Raw genomic sequence first — 14,877 nt, forward strand, 5'->3', positions numbered from 1 at the left:
GGATGCTGGTCCTGTACTCCTGTTTTATATTTTAAGTTTTTTCCATTATTTTCTTTTTAAATGGATAAAATTGGGGTTGTTGTACAATCTTTCTAATCCGTGACCTGTTTGAATACAACTTAAAGGGTTCTAAAAAAACAATTTAAAAGAAATGGTGGGCATATACAACGCAGGTATTAAATATAAAAGGAATTGTTGAAAAATACAAAAATACGGTGTATAACCAGAAATTAGATGAATTTTTGAAAGAAATGCGGGAAAAAACAGAAGAAGAATATAATAGATATTAATAAAACCATGCAGGTGCATTGAACTTCAACTACCACAGGAACGTTCAAAGCACGTCCTAATTGAATTAGTCAGGAAAATTTGTCGTACGTAAGACTAACATAAACATTGTCACTAATAATCTTCTATATTACATACATAGAAAGATCACGTTTCATTGTTACAAATATTTACTTCTGTTTCTGTATATCCAGATCATGAGGCCAGTGTGGTGCTTGGGCAACTATCAACAGTGCAGGCCGAGATGTCCCTATAATCTCTGGAAATTCTGAAAGAGTCGTAAACCTGCCCATCCCTGCTCTTCTTGTACTCGAACAAAAGGTTCGAGTGGTCAAATGCTGTGAGTTTAACAAATCCATGATCATAGTCTTTGAAAATGCTCCATTTTGTTTGAAGAGTGGTAAAAGTTGACAGGCTTGCTCCCGCACCACCAGCAACCACATGTATTGTTCCATTCAAGCTGCCCTTGTAATCATGCTTCTCTTCATTGGTGCAAATGTTCTGTCCCAGCGAGTCACAACAACACTTCCATCATTAGTTACTAATCTTCGAATTAGTTCTGTTAAATAACCAAATGAGGGTTGTGAACTTGTGATTGATTACTTCACTTAAATCTGTCTAAGTCTCAATGTAGGGGGCTAATGAATGAGGTTCAATTTCTTAATTGCACAATGCGAAAACGTACCTGGTATATGGGGCAGGTTCTTTCATAGTTATGAACGTGGCCGTAGAGGGCAATGTCAACCTTATACTTCTGCCAAAGTTTTTGGAGGCTCTCCCTCCCCATTGGTTCCTCAAATGATCCTTCTTCTGCATAAGAGATGCAAGAGGAATATCCCAGAACCCGATGTGCAAGAAAGATTAGCCACGGTTGCTTCTGCCTATCGACTGATGCTAAGCAGTGCTCAATGAATTTGTATTGCTCTGTTCCCTCTCTCCAATCATGTTCTGTGTCTGCTATGCAGAAGCGGAACATGCCATAGTCAGTTGAGTACCTGGATTAAGAAATATCATCATAAGACCATGGCGTCAAAATGAAGAGCTTATCAAATCCGAGGAATTGCTAGTACAATATTCCCCTACCAAAATTTAGCTCTGGTCTCTGTAGGAACATAGAACATATTTTCAGCCAACACACCGCATTCTCCTCCTGAATCCATGTTCTCATAGAAGGAACCTGTTCCTGGCCAGTCACGTTCATGGTTTCCACTGAAAGGAAAAACTCAAAATCACCAAAATAGACAAAGATGAACTCTTGTTGAAACCAAGTTGGGTAGTTGAACGATGACAAACCTTGCAATCATGTAAGGAACAGTGGATGCTATTGGCTCAATCTGTGCAGTAAACTGATCCCATTGTGAAAGGTAACCATTTGCATAACATATATCCCCAATATGGAACACAATATCAATGTTTTTCAAGTCTCGAATAAGCTGCTTCGTAGTGTTAAGAGAACCTCTCTGGAAATTGTTATATTCATTGGAACCATCAGCTTCATCCTGCATGATGAAAGATTAGTTGGAACAAATCAGAAACTACATGAAAGTGATTGGTCTTCATACCATAAGAAGTTAACAGCATTTTGGGGTCTAAATTGCGTTGAACAAAACAGAAATTATCTAAACAAAACGTAAAAAATGATCCTAAGGGCACCAGGATTTTGTATACTACATGCACAAATGTTCCAAAAGAGTTCAAACCTTTCCCATGTCACCAAAAATGACTACACGTTGTAAGGAATTTTGGCCAGGATAAGGAGATGCTCTAAAATGATATGTCTGACTCCAAATATATGTACCATTAAACAATCTATGCCCCAGCTTGTATGTATACCTGCACAAAAATGAGCTTCATATTAACTGGTGACTTGCCATAAAATTTAACAACTGATGGTGAAACTTTTAACATTGTACTATCCAGTAGTTCATGGTTGTAACTTAAACTCATGTACTTAGCAAGTTAGCAATTCACTCCTCTTTCAAGAGAATCATATACAATTTTTTAACATACACTCTATTTGGCCACAATTCCTTCAGAAAACTAGTGTGTATGAATCCAGGGTCACGCCATCCCACTGTTCTTGCAGGTGCACCTGTGCAAAAGTTTTAAGAGGACTTAACCATGCAAATATATACCTTTGAGTCTTCATACCTCTTACATGCTATGAACATTGAGATATGTTTGGCAGAGAAGATGAAAGACAAGCAACTGGGTTTACCATAATGAAATACTGATTTATCTTCCCTTCAGAAATTACCCATGTCAAGAGTTTTATCATTAACTATCAATAATGAAAAATGAATTTAGGTTATCATGTTGGTTTTTCTCTTCCCCTCAAATTGTATGAGTGAATACATAATGTACTAGCATTTTAGATATCCTGACAATTAAATTATGCCTTGCCTTCAGCCAATCAACTACCCCACATTATTTTCTTCAGAATAGAAAGAAGGTGCAAGAGAGTTACACACCACACAAGCTATTACGATCGACAGTTTGTGTCACAGCTGGGGAACGCATACTTTCTCCTCTTGGACCCCATTCAACAAATGGTTCTGCCTCATTGATCCCATATCCACTTGTCCATGTTACAGTCATCTGAGTTTAAGTACAGAACCATATGGCTACCTTCAATAACAGTTATCTTAAATATATTTTTCTTGAACGAAATGTTAGTAGCCATAAAACCTAAGACAAGAAAAGTGATGAGAAACTTGTTCTTCGCATCTGCTATGTGCTTTGAGGATTGCAACTAGGGGAAATTGAACTTACTTCATTCCATTCTTTTCCTTGTGCTAAGCGTGGGTAAACTGGTGCATCTGGATTAGAGAAAGCTACATGATTTGACACCGCTACCACCTTTGGCTATTACACAGAAAATAAAGAATTAGAAAATTGCAGCATCAGTAATTTGAAGGTTCTATCAGAAACACAATTTGAATGTGACAGTACAACAAGCCAATGCATAACAACAACAAATTCTTTACTAATGGGTTTGTAAGACAAACTAGTTACCGACTATGCAGAATATATAACCAAGACAGTTTTTAGCATACATTCAATAAACCACCAGAGAATAGCACGAAAGAGAAGTCCGATCTCTGGTTGATCAGCTGAAGCTTCAAGAAACCTTTTCCAGTGTCTTTGTACTCAGGAGTGGAGTAATTTGCGTACTGAAACTGGAAGAGGGAACAGTTTCATGTCACTTCTGTAGCTCTTTTTACACTTGGAAGGAAAAGATGGCTGAAGAAACAATGTAGAAAAAAAAAAAAATCATCACAGAGTAGTGCTGGATTGAACCTTAATAGGCGCAGAACACAAAAATGGAGGATAAACTCTTGGATTTTCCTCAGGGCAGGTGGAAGCACTGAAACGGATGAAGTCGAATTGCTTCCAATCAGACCAGCGACATTAAATTTAACCACAATACACAAGAACCAAGGAAAGTACTTGAAGAAAATCATTTCAACAAGGTCAAAATATTGACTGAACCCAAATTTAGTAGAAAAACTTCCCTGGCACGGGGATGCCAGGGTAAGAAATCCACCTAAGTATCCACATCCAATGAGCTTTTGACAGCTGTCACCCAAAAAATTTGGGGGAAAAAAAAAATTGTCACCTCTTGCTCCTTCATCCTCCGCAATGCAAGAACATTTATGTACCTGAAATTAGCAGGAGAAAAGACACCAATCCAATCATCAACTGATGGGTTTGCAGAACCAAATTCCAACGTCACCCATTCTGTGTTTTCCCCCTAAAACAGTGAAAGAAACCCATCAGCCCAAAATACATCTAAATTATGTCACCACAGAACAATATGAGGCAATCAAAATCAAACTACCCTTTGAATTATGAGAGCTCAATATTGAGAAAGAGATAAAACGAGGAGGCTTACTCTTAATCCTAGAACTGTTGGAGAGGCTTGAATATAAGCAAGTTCATGAAGAGCAAAGGTTGCCTTACGAATAGAAATTCTTGAAAGAGGCTGCTCCCCATGCGAACTTGCGTTTTGAAGGGTTGCAAGAACCAGCAGAATTGCCAAACTCAGTTTTATTTCTTTCATCACACCCAGCAGCTAAATTCAATCAAGAATCTCAGAAGAAGAAACTGAAGTAAGGAGAAGAGAAGAAAGTTACAAACCTGAAACACTGAACATGTGTGTTTGTACCAAAAATGAAAAAAAGCCCAATAAGGGTTTATTTTATTTTCCTCAAAGATGCCCAGACCCAAGCAGGTATGGTTTTTACTAGAGCTGGCATTTTCTAAGGCGAAACTAGAAAACCGCAAAAACCAACCGCAATTTCACCATAATGAAACAGTGATATCGGGATAACCAACTGCAATATGCGGTTATGGATGTGGTTCCGCAATATCATCTATATATATACCAAAAGTAAAGAACGGTAAAACATTCAAAATACCAGAAAATAAGTTTAGTTAATGCAAACATTAAGAATTGAAATTATTAATTAAATTTGAATAATATGATAAATTCACATTCTTTTATATTTAAAAAAAATTTAAAATTAAAGAAAAAAATCAAAGATAGACATTTGGGGAGATGAGATAGCGCCGAAATCAAAGATTTTTTTTTTTAACGTTATTTTTTTCTTCTCCCGATCTCTGTCTTCTTGTCTCCCTCTCTCTATTTTTTTTTCTCATCTTCCTCCTTCTCTCCCTCTCTCACTTTCTTTTTTGGCTTTATATCATAAATAGTCCTTGAAGTTTGCGAAATTATCACTTTTCGTTTCTAACATTTTTTGTGACACTAATGGTCCTTAATGTTACTCTCCACATATCAAAATGATCCCTATTGTTAATTTCGTCAAATTTTTTGTTAAATTGCTTACATGGCACATGTATGGAGCCCACACATCCATTGGTATAGAATCACATGGCTTTTTTTAAAGATTTTAAAACTTAAAATCCATTAAAATAATTAAAAACTAATGACGATTTAAAGCGATGTGACTCTATACCAATAGATGTGTGGGCTCCACAGATGTGCCACGTCAACAATTTAACAAAAAATTTGATGTAAGCTAATGGTATAGACCATTTTGATGTGTAGAGGGTAACCTTAAAGACTATTAATGTCACAAAAAATATGAGACGATAGGTGATAATTTCATAACCTAAAACACTTGTGATAAAAGCCTTCTTTTGGCTTTTTTCTCCTTCCTCTCTCTATCATCTCTCAATTTTTTTTCCTTCTTCTTATCTCCCTTTTTCTTTCCTTCCCTTTTTTCCTTCTTCCTCTCTTCGTCTAACAAGTTTTTCGGAATTTCTTCTTCTATCTCTTTCCCTCTTCGACTTTTCTTCTTCTTTCTCCCTCTTTTCAATCTGCGATTTCTTTTCTTCATTCTCTTTCTCTATCATCTCTCTCCCTATTCTCTTTCTCTATCGATTTCTCTCCCTCTCTCCCTCTTTCTCAGTCAATCGGTGGATACTACATCTTTTGCCGACATCGACTGGAGTTGCAATTCCATCGAATCACGGTTAATCGCAACTATGCGTACGGTAGAGGTCCCAAATAATGAAATTACGCAATGTCTCAGGCGGTTTGCGGTTCCCAAACCATATCCATCCCTAGTTTTTACAATATAAGGAGGAAACCAAGATAAACTATTTTTATCAGCACCAATAGCAAAAGCAAGGCAGTCGGGCCCAATCCAAAGCTCAAACAAGAGCTTTTGATGATGCTCTACCCGCTACCAAGCCTTTTCCTTCTCCACTTGAGATTAATTAACAAAAAGACAGAATTCGTAATAATGCTGTTTTAAAAATTCCATTATTTGTTCATCATCATTAGGTTCAAATATTCAGCCTATAAATTGGAAGCTCTGGGACTCTCTCTCCAAATCAAATGCAACGTCTCTTAGATTGAATTCTCAATTTAAACCAATCTCATTCTTAAAGATCATCCAATTGACAACTCCTACAATCATCTTCTTTATTGTTCTGCCAAAATACTTGGTATGATTCACTAGCATCACTTCTAATATTTCCCAAACAGCCAAAACATTCAAATTGGATGAAGACATCTACAGCTTTCATTCCTCTTTAGTGTAATTGTATTATATTAAGATAAATGATTTTGCGTCTTCATTCATTTCCAGTTGAATTAGAATTAAGAAATTTTCATTTCCAAGTATTCGTTTATTTGCGTTTAGAAAGCAATTTATTTCAGTATTTATTTTAGATTCTATTAAGGGCATATAAGGTTTATCCAACAGGAGCAGCCTGAGCCAGTGTTTTCTTCTTGCTCGAACAAAATATATACTGCCCGATAAAAGGTAATAAAGGTTAAATTAATACTATCATACCTGATATCAGCATAAACGAGCCTACCGTAAAGGTTCTTTGTGCCCGATCAAGGGATTCTTTGACCCAAATATGGTTTTACTGTTTAACTAGGTATGCCATGTGCCTATCATACTATCAACGCACGAGTGAAAGAATATTGAAGTCATCTTAATTGAGGCATAAAAAAGAATTAATCCAAGCCAATGCCCGGGCAAAGTTAGAGCATAATAGTTTGATTAGAAGTCGAGACACTCAGCGCGGTCCTCAAATTGCAAAAATTCAAAATTCTGTAAATTTTTTAAAAATACACCTAACCATTTTATTTCCTTTCCACACCAAATCTTCATACAATTCTTCTTTATCCAATATTTTTTAGTCTCCACTCACATTATTCACTTTCCACACCAAATCTTCATTCAATTCTTCTACATCCAATATTTTTTTATCCAAAAATTTAATTACAAAAGATTATCAAAATTACAATGAATAGTATTTGCCTTTGACTTGCCCTATTGCCCTCATGGGTGGAGATGCTCTTAGAGCATAATAGTTTGAATAGAAGTCGAGATCGCGCAAATTTCAATCCATATTTCTATAGTGGCACACCTACGCAATCCAACAACTCAGAACTCGAGAAGAAGCCGGATTTTTACTCTCCAGCAAGGGGCCGGGCCAATTCCTCTCGTTCAAGGCCAATCCGACTTTCAATTGGATCACTTGGAGGCTCACTCACTCATTGCCAAAACTAGCGGTGCCAGTCTACTGACACACTCGGGGCATTGGTGTTGCACAGTCTACACCCCTGGTGGAAAAAGACATCAACAATGTGGAAGAAGAGAAGATTTAGTTTGCAGTTCAATGGGAGAGTGATGCAGCTATAGATGATGGGTTTGTGAGTTCCAATGATAGCAACAACTATGAGATCTAAAGAAGATTCGACCGTGCTCCCATTTAAAGGCTTTTCAGCAAATAATGCCTTTACAGTTTTAACTTCACCTATCAACATAAAAACTGGGCAAAATTTGTCACTTTTAGTAGTGGCGGACTTATTAATACTTAAGGAATGCAACTGCACCTTTTCTCACAGGAAAAACCATTGTGAGTGCTTCAAATTGCCCATTTGCTCAGCTAGTGATGGTGCATAGATTACCTTATTTATTTTTGTATTTATTTTTATATTATGTCTTTGTCCTTTTACTTTTATTTATTTTTATATTACTCTATTTACTTAAGTTTAGAATGTAAATAAGGAAGTACCCCCTATTTGGATTCAAATAAAAATACTAGAAAATAAAATTCTCACCAAATCAAAATATGAAAAATCGGTTTTAGTTCAAAATACGATTTAGGTTAAAAATAATGGCTCATTAAGTCAATATATACTTCATAATAAAATCTCATAAAATCAAATTTTCTTATTTGATGTGTAAGGAATAAAAGCCGCCAAAAATTATCTTGAGAAAATGATTATTTTGAAAAATCATTTTTCATACTAAGTCAATATTTTTACATAAAACAATTTTTCATGTATGTTATGAATGAATGGACTTAAAGTCAATCTAGGTAAAAAAGCCTTAGATGTTCTGTTTACACCATAATCAACCGAGCATATCCAGCCTCAAAACAACTAGCATCAAGGCAGGACATGCCTTCTCCCCTGCCGAAGGAAGACTCTTCCGAGGTGTCAAGCACTGCCGAAACTCCTGATTGTTGAAGGTCCCAATTGCTAAACCTAATCTCCATGACCGCAGCGATTTGCACAAAGTCTCATATCAGAAATCTACACAAACCTCCCACTTTCACCTCCATATAAATAGGGAATAGTATCCATGTGAAAATGGGATTTCTGCTCTCCACTTAGAGGAGGATCCGAGTCTCAGAGCTAGACCCTAGGGTCCGGGGACTCTCTTCTAGATCCCTGGCCTGGGCATCTCACTTGTCATCTTTATATTTGGGTCTAACCCCACGTACAAATATAATCATACATTATTATAATGAGAACATACTTCTCCGTGGACATAGCCCATTCATTAAGGGTGAACCACGTATATTTTATCTTATTTACATTTATCGATTGTCCAAGTCTTCACACACATGCTGAAGGTCTTCACCTTCACCCATCATTCACTATCACCTACTCTCTAAGTTGACCTCCCAAAAAGAGCATCAACAGTTCAATCCACAAAGAGTTTTTAGCCTTTCAAAATTACACCTCCGCTAAAATGTTCATGGGTCCGTCAGTGGTTGTTAGGTGGTTGCCGGCCAGGGGTTTTTGATGCGCACTGAACAACATCATATTGCATGAAGAGCGACAAGTGGAATAAAGTCGGGATCTTGGAATTGATCCAACGGTCTAATTACTAGGCATTCCAAACCTCCAATTTTAATTGGGTTTTCCCATTATAAAAACAGCAATTAAAATATAATTTTGGATGGAAATTGTATATTGCACTGAAGGGGATGATTATCATGTAAGGAGCCAAGCATTGTTATCTACAACAAGAACATGATGATGAACTGAAGGCCATCCCTAACCAGCACATGATCATTATTTCTCTCTCTCTCTCTCTCATTTCATTTCATATTCAAAAGTCAAGATGCTAGTGTTGTACTTGGGCAACTATCCACAGCGCAGGCTATGATGTCCCTGTAATCTCTGGATATTCTGAAAGAGTCGTAAACCTTTCCATCCCTGCTCTTCTTGTACTCGAACAACAGGTTTGAGCTATCAAATGCTGTAAGTTTGACAAACCCATAATCGTAGTCCTTAACGATACTCCATTTTGTTTGAACGGGAGCAAAAGTTGCAAGGCTTGCTCCTCCACCACCAGCAACCACATGTATTGTCCCATTCAAGCTACCCTTATAATAGTGCTTCTCCTTATTGATGCAAATATTCTGCAGAAGGAAATAAAAGACACAGTTCAATTTTAAGTTAAAGGTATATGGATTCAATATCTTGGCTGCAAACTCAATTGGTCATGGAGTATAAGTTTTCAAATCATGTCAAGGAGTATGAGCAAATATGAAATTTACAACGCATTAAATTTGTGGTTTACCTGGTAAATAGGGCATGTCCTTTCGTAATTGTGCACATGACCATATACTGCAATGTCAACCTTGTACTTCTGCCATAGTTTCTGAAGGCTCTCCCTCCCCATTGGCTCCTCAAAGGAACCTTCAGCCACATAAAAGCTCGCAGAAGAATAACCGAGCACCCGATGTGCCAGAAATATCAGCCATGGTTGCTTTTGTCTATCAACTGACGCTAGGCAGTTCTCAATGAACTTGTATTGCTCTGTTCCCTCTCTCCAATCATGTTCTGTGTCGGCAATGCAGAATCGGAACATGCCATAGTCAGTTGAATACCTGGAAACAGAAACTAACAACGTTCAAGAATAGTTCCTAGACCTTTCAACAGGTTGTCCTGGAATTGTTCCATACCAGAATTTAGCCCTGTTTTCAGCAGGGACATAAAACATGGTCTGTGCTAAGACACCACATTCCCCGCCTGAATCCGTGGTCCCATAAAATGATCCCGTGCCTGGCCAGTCACGCTCATGATTACCACTGGAAGAACAAATCATATATCAGCACATAAGACCAAGTAAGGAAAATTACATTTCAATCAAGCCGTGCAAGTGTATTGTGTGACAAACCTTGCAATCATGTAAGGAACAGCAGATGCTATTGGCTCAACCTGTGCGGTGAATTGGTCCCACTGTGAAATGTATCCATTTGCATAACATATATCTCCAATGTGGAAGACAATATCAATGTTCTTTAAGTCTTGGATAAGCTGCTTAGTAGTGTTGAGAGAGCCACGCTGGAAATTATTATATTCATTGGATCCATCAGCTTCATCCTGAAAGGTATAACATTAAACAAAGTACTTGAAAAACAGCGCGTAAGTTTGTTGAGTTGATTGTGTTAAAATTTAACAACAAAATTGGACAGACATTCAAACTTAAACATGAAGCAGCAAAACATTCAAGTAAACAAAAATTCGAGTAATTGGTATGCAGTTAAATTATATATATATATAAAACCAATCCCTTATTCCTCATAGGCTACTTCACAAATCAGCGAAATATTTCTCAAGTGTGATAATATCATAAATTGGGGAAAAAAAATCAAGAAGAGAGAACTAATAACACGTTTATTCAATATCCTATAAAATTGTTACTTCAGGCATGCACGTGGGCATATCAAAAAACAGGGGTGCAGCATTCTGTGTGGACAGTTTTTAAAGAGAGTCCAAACCTTTCCCATGTCACCAAATATGACAACACGTTGAACAGAATTTTGACCAGGATAAGGAGACGCTCTGAACTGGTATTCTTGACTCAAAATAGATGAGCCATTTGACAATCTGTGCCCTACCTTGTAGGTGTACCTGCATAATTATCAAGAACCGTGTACATGAACAGCTGACTTTTTAATATATTACATGTACTGTTAATCTAATAATACACTAAAAATGTCATACATTACTTACTGACATGTCATCTCTATATATTACTGGCTGAATATATGTTGCTCAAAACATAAACCCTTTATATCTATCCTAGTATGCTTTTACAAGTTGAATAGTATTTAAACGTTGGACATTAAAGTGAATTGCACTGATTGATTTATTCAATAGATAAAGAAATGAAGCTTAGAAGGCAGAACCCACACTAAAAGTTTCAAATCTATACAAAATCAAAAGAGAAACAGTGTCTGCCAGAAGAAAATGTAGCATACACTGTGTTAGGCCACAGTTCCTTCAGAAAAGCAGTGTGTATAAATCCAGGATCTCGCCATCCCACTGTTCTTGCTGGTGCACCTGTGTATATAAGTATATACATGGTTAAGGTGAATCATGTCTTAAATAATTAACGTATATGACAACTTCTACAAGTTTTATCAACTAGACAAAATAACAGATAAAAAGAAATCTTAGCAACAGCAACCACTTTCACTACTCATAACAAACCTTAGTCATCATGTACGGAGAAAATTGCAGTTATTTTTCCTCTTATTTGATATATATTTCAGTTTTCAACTTTAATGTGATATCTTGATATATATGCATTTTCAATTCGCACATGATTTTGCATGCAAATTAACTTCTGAGACATCAGTGGTTTCATAGTCAAGGTAATGCTCTTTCAGCCAACCCCTGACATATATTACAAAGATAGGTTCGCATGTGCAAAGAAAAGTAAACACACCACACAAGCTGTTGCGATTGAAATTCAATGTCCCAGCCGGCGATCTCACAAGTTCTCCTTTTGAATCCCATTCAACAAAAGGGGTAGCTTCCGTGATATCATATCCACTTGTCCATGTTACAGTCATCTAAATATCAAGTCAGACAAGTTATTTACTTGAGAAATAGATGAACACAAGCTTTTTGACAAAGGACAACATTTTGATTGAAAGAAAAAGAAGTGAAATATGGGGGAAAAAACATTGCAACATAATATTCTGTACATAAACAGAAAATTTCCAAGAAGAAAGTGTACTTACTTCATTCCATAGTTTCCCTTGTGCTAAGCGTGGATAAACTGGAGCTTTCGGATTTTTGAATGCAATTTTATTTGATACTGCCACCAGCTTTGGCTATTTTACAAACCAAAAAAAAAAAAGTAGATATAAATAGATTGAAGCAGGGGACAATTACATAGATAGCGAAAATAAGTAGTTAGTAGAATAATTTTTTAATTTTCTTAAGAAATCTCCTAAACCAACGCCCAAAGGTCAATTTTGTCCTCTAATTAGAAAATTGAATGTAAGAAAAAGTATGAAGGAGAAGATAACAACCATTAGTTCTCTCAAATTTAAAAAATGTAAGAACATATAGTAGTATTCACATAAAATTCCAGTTATAAAAGAGTCAAAAGAATAGCATACGTTTGATAAGCCACCAGAGAATAGTGCAAAAGAGAAGTCTGATCTCTGGTTAATCAACTGTAGGTTCAAGAAGCCTTTCCCAGTATCTTTGTACCTGGGACTAGTGTAATTCGCATACTGGTACTGCAAAAATGAGAAAAGAAAGTATAACAGATTAAATATATATCTATCCCCTTCAATGTAAAACATGCTTGGAAGCCATGTAAAAAGTAGCAATGGAAAAGCAGCCACTGGGGTGGTAACCTTTATAGGTGCTGAACACAAAAATGGAGCAGAAGTGCCTGGAGTTTCTGGAGGGCAGGTCGAAAACTGCAAATTCAAACAAATCCTTTCAATTCAATCAATGTTATTTAGTATGCTAAAGATCAAGAAACACAGAAGCAAAATTATAGGAGAAAAAGCATGCTAGAGCTTCCATCAGTTGACTTGAGCCAAAGAAAGTTCATTTACTGACCTGAAATTGGCAGGAGAAAATACTCCAATCCAATCATCAATTGAAGGGTTTGGAGAACTGAAGTCCAATGTCACCCATTCTGAATATTGCCCCTAAATTAACGAGTTAGGAGAAAGTACATCAGTACCAAAAACACACACCAAGTGATCAAAAGTATAAATTTTCAACCAAAAAAGAAATCAATTGCCTTTGATTCAGTCTCCAAATGAATAATACTTAAAGACCATAATTTCAATGACACCATGTTGCTTTGCTAGATATAAGGGCGGATTTTTAATGAGAAGCTCCAAACAGGGTGATTAAGAAGTTCACCTTCAGTCCAAGAATTGTAGGGGATGCTTTAACAAAAGCATGGGCATGAAGGGCAGATACTACCTTGTGAACAGCAATCTTCGACAAAGGCTGATCTCCATGAGACCTCACTTCTTGAAGAGTTGAAAGAACCGCTGCGATTGCCAAGAAGAAAAATCGCAACTTTCTCATCCTCCTGCCCCTAAAACCAAGTCCAAAGAAAATCACGGAAAATCCATTGTCTAAATTCATCATCTCCAAAAGATAAAACTAAACACCAAAAGAAAAATCTTTACTTTTATAACTTTACAAAATGAAAATCTGATAGGCTAGCAAAATCGTAAACAGTTAGCTGAAAAAAACTCAAAACAAGCAAATGGGTATTGAAATTCCAGCAACAAGAAAACAAACGAAGCAGGATTTAGAACTGACCTGTTGAAAAAAATAGTAAATTGAAGCCTGAAGCTAAAGAGATGGGTACTAATGATACGTTGTGTATTTTACTTATCGGAGGGTCCAGGCCTTTTTAAAAGATTGCTGCAAGCAAGGACTTTGCGAATATTTGAAAGAAGATTCGATCGCAATCCAGATTTACATGGCAAGTCAAACATTCAATTGCTTTAAAAATCCCCGGGCTTTATAGCCGTTAGGCCATCCTCGAAGGGTAAACCCAAATTTCCCTCCTATAAAATTATTACAAATTTATAAATAAACTCAATTCTAGACATATTGTAAAATCAACAATTGTATATTTTTTGGGTGTATTGTATAAATCAAGTGTTTTGGGTGTTGGATTTTTATAATTTCTGTACTTTAATTGTATATTGTTTCACTTACTTAAATTTTTTCTTTCTCTAGACTCAAAATTTGAGTCCGTAAATTTATTAATTTGTTTAAAAATGGTTAGTCCCTAAATTTTTTTAGTAAATTTAGGTTTTAGCTAAAAAAATTTTTTTTTTTGATCTCAACTTTCAATCAAAGACATTTTTAAATTTTCTCCCTTTTTTTTTTGTTTTTTCCAAATTTTCTTGACCTCACTTTTGTATTAAGTCTTCATGATTTAATTTTCTGATTATTTTAACCGAATAGGATTGAAATTCCAAAACATAATGATATTTATGACTTGTTTCCATAATTTTTGTTTGTTTATTTATGACTGGTTTACATGATTTTTTGTAGTCAGATTTTTTTAAAAAAATTCTGCAAATGCAGAACATCAGCAATGTTTTAAAAAAAAAGGAACATCAACAAGGTTTAAAAATAAAAAAATAAAAAGAACATCAGCAACGTTTCTAAATATTTTATTTTATTTTTTTTTTAAAAAGGGATGATGCCTTATGTTTTCTTTAATATTTATAAACGTTGCTGATGTTCGTTATTTTGACAAATTTCGATGATATTTCATATTTTTCAGACTTACACACAAAAAAACAAGCCAAGCAGTTCAGTTCTCTCCTCACGGGGGCTTGCTTCCAGTTTTCTTTGTGAGCTCCATCATTTTGCCCGGACTGGAATGTCAGGCCGGCCGAATTTGGCCTGATCTTGGACTAAAACCTAAATTATCTGTTTGGCCTGCTCTCATTGGAGGAGTCATTCTATAGTGACGAGAGGTCCTATCTCTTAACCGTTGGATCATGTTA

General features: G+C 36.1%; 1 protein-coding gene and 1 pseudogene across 4 annotated transcripts; both read right to left on the reverse strand.

The window, feature by feature from the left end:
- Positions 1-266: 266 nt before the first annotated feature.
- On the reverse strand, positions 267-4,629 carry LOC103342060 (putative inactive purple acid phosphatase 1). Of its 3 annotated transcripts, none has more exons than XM_008245625.2 (13): positions 4,429-4,623; positions 4,184-4,344; positions 3,951-4,042; positions 3,589-3,655; positions 3,345-3,467; positions 3,061-3,153; positions 2,760-2,886; positions 2,299-2,380; positions 1,989-2,121; positions 1,582-1,787; positions 1,372-1,497; positions 974-1,283; positions 267-789 (listed from the first exon to the last, which is right to left on the reverse strand). In XM_008245625.2, exons 1-13 carry the CDS (start codon positions 4,442-4,444, stop codon positions 484-486), a joined length of 1,842 nt encoding a protein of 613 aa, XP_008243847.1. In that variant the 5' UTR covers positions 4,445-4,623; the 3' UTR covers positions 267-483. The 3 variants fall into 3 exon arrangements, with proteins under 3 accessions (XP_008243847.1, XP_088902810.1, XP_088902811.1); XM_089046684.1 differs by having other exon boundaries at positions 4,184-4,363; positions 4,429-4,622; XM_089046685.1 differs by having other exon boundaries at positions 708-847; positions 4,429-4,629.
- Positions 4,630-9,009: 4,380 nt separating this feature from the next.
- Positions 9,010-13,809, reverse strand: LOC103342061 (putative inactive purple acid phosphatase 1; annotated as a pseudogene). Its single transcript, XR_016124358.1, has 12 exons — positions 13,670-13,809; positions 13,259-13,430; positions 12,736-13,038; positions 12,493-12,615; positions 12,109-12,201; positions 11,811-11,937; positions 11,341-11,422; positions 10,858-10,990; positions 10,254-10,459; positions 10,039-10,164; positions 9,654-9,963; positions 9,010-9,492 (listed from the first exon to the last, which is right to left on the reverse strand). The product of XR_016124358.1 is annotated as a putative inactive purple acid phosphatase 1 (transcript).
- Between the last annotated feature and the right edge of the window lie 1,068 nt (positions 13,810-14,877).

The sequence above is a fragment of the Prunus mume genome, linkage group LG2 (genome assembly GCF_029339155.1).
Source record: "Prunus mume cultivar Tortuosa linkage group LG2, ASM2933915v1, whole genome shotgun sequence".
Lineage (NCBI taxonomy): Eukaryota > Viridiplantae > Streptophyta > Magnoliopsida > Rosales > Rosaceae > Prunus > Prunus mume.

Excerpts from the sequence above, each read along its gene's own strand:
- LOC103342060 (XM_008245625.2), bottom strand. Across the intron at positions 2,381-2,759 it reads CGATCGTAATAGCTTGTGTG|GTGCACCTGCAAGAACAGTG; the intron begins GTGTGTAACTCT and ends ACTTTTGCACAG. Across the intron at positions 1,788-1,988 it reads TTTTTGGTGACATGGGAAAG|GATGAAGCTGATGGTTCCAA; the intron begins GTTTGAACTCTT and ends TTCATCATGCAG.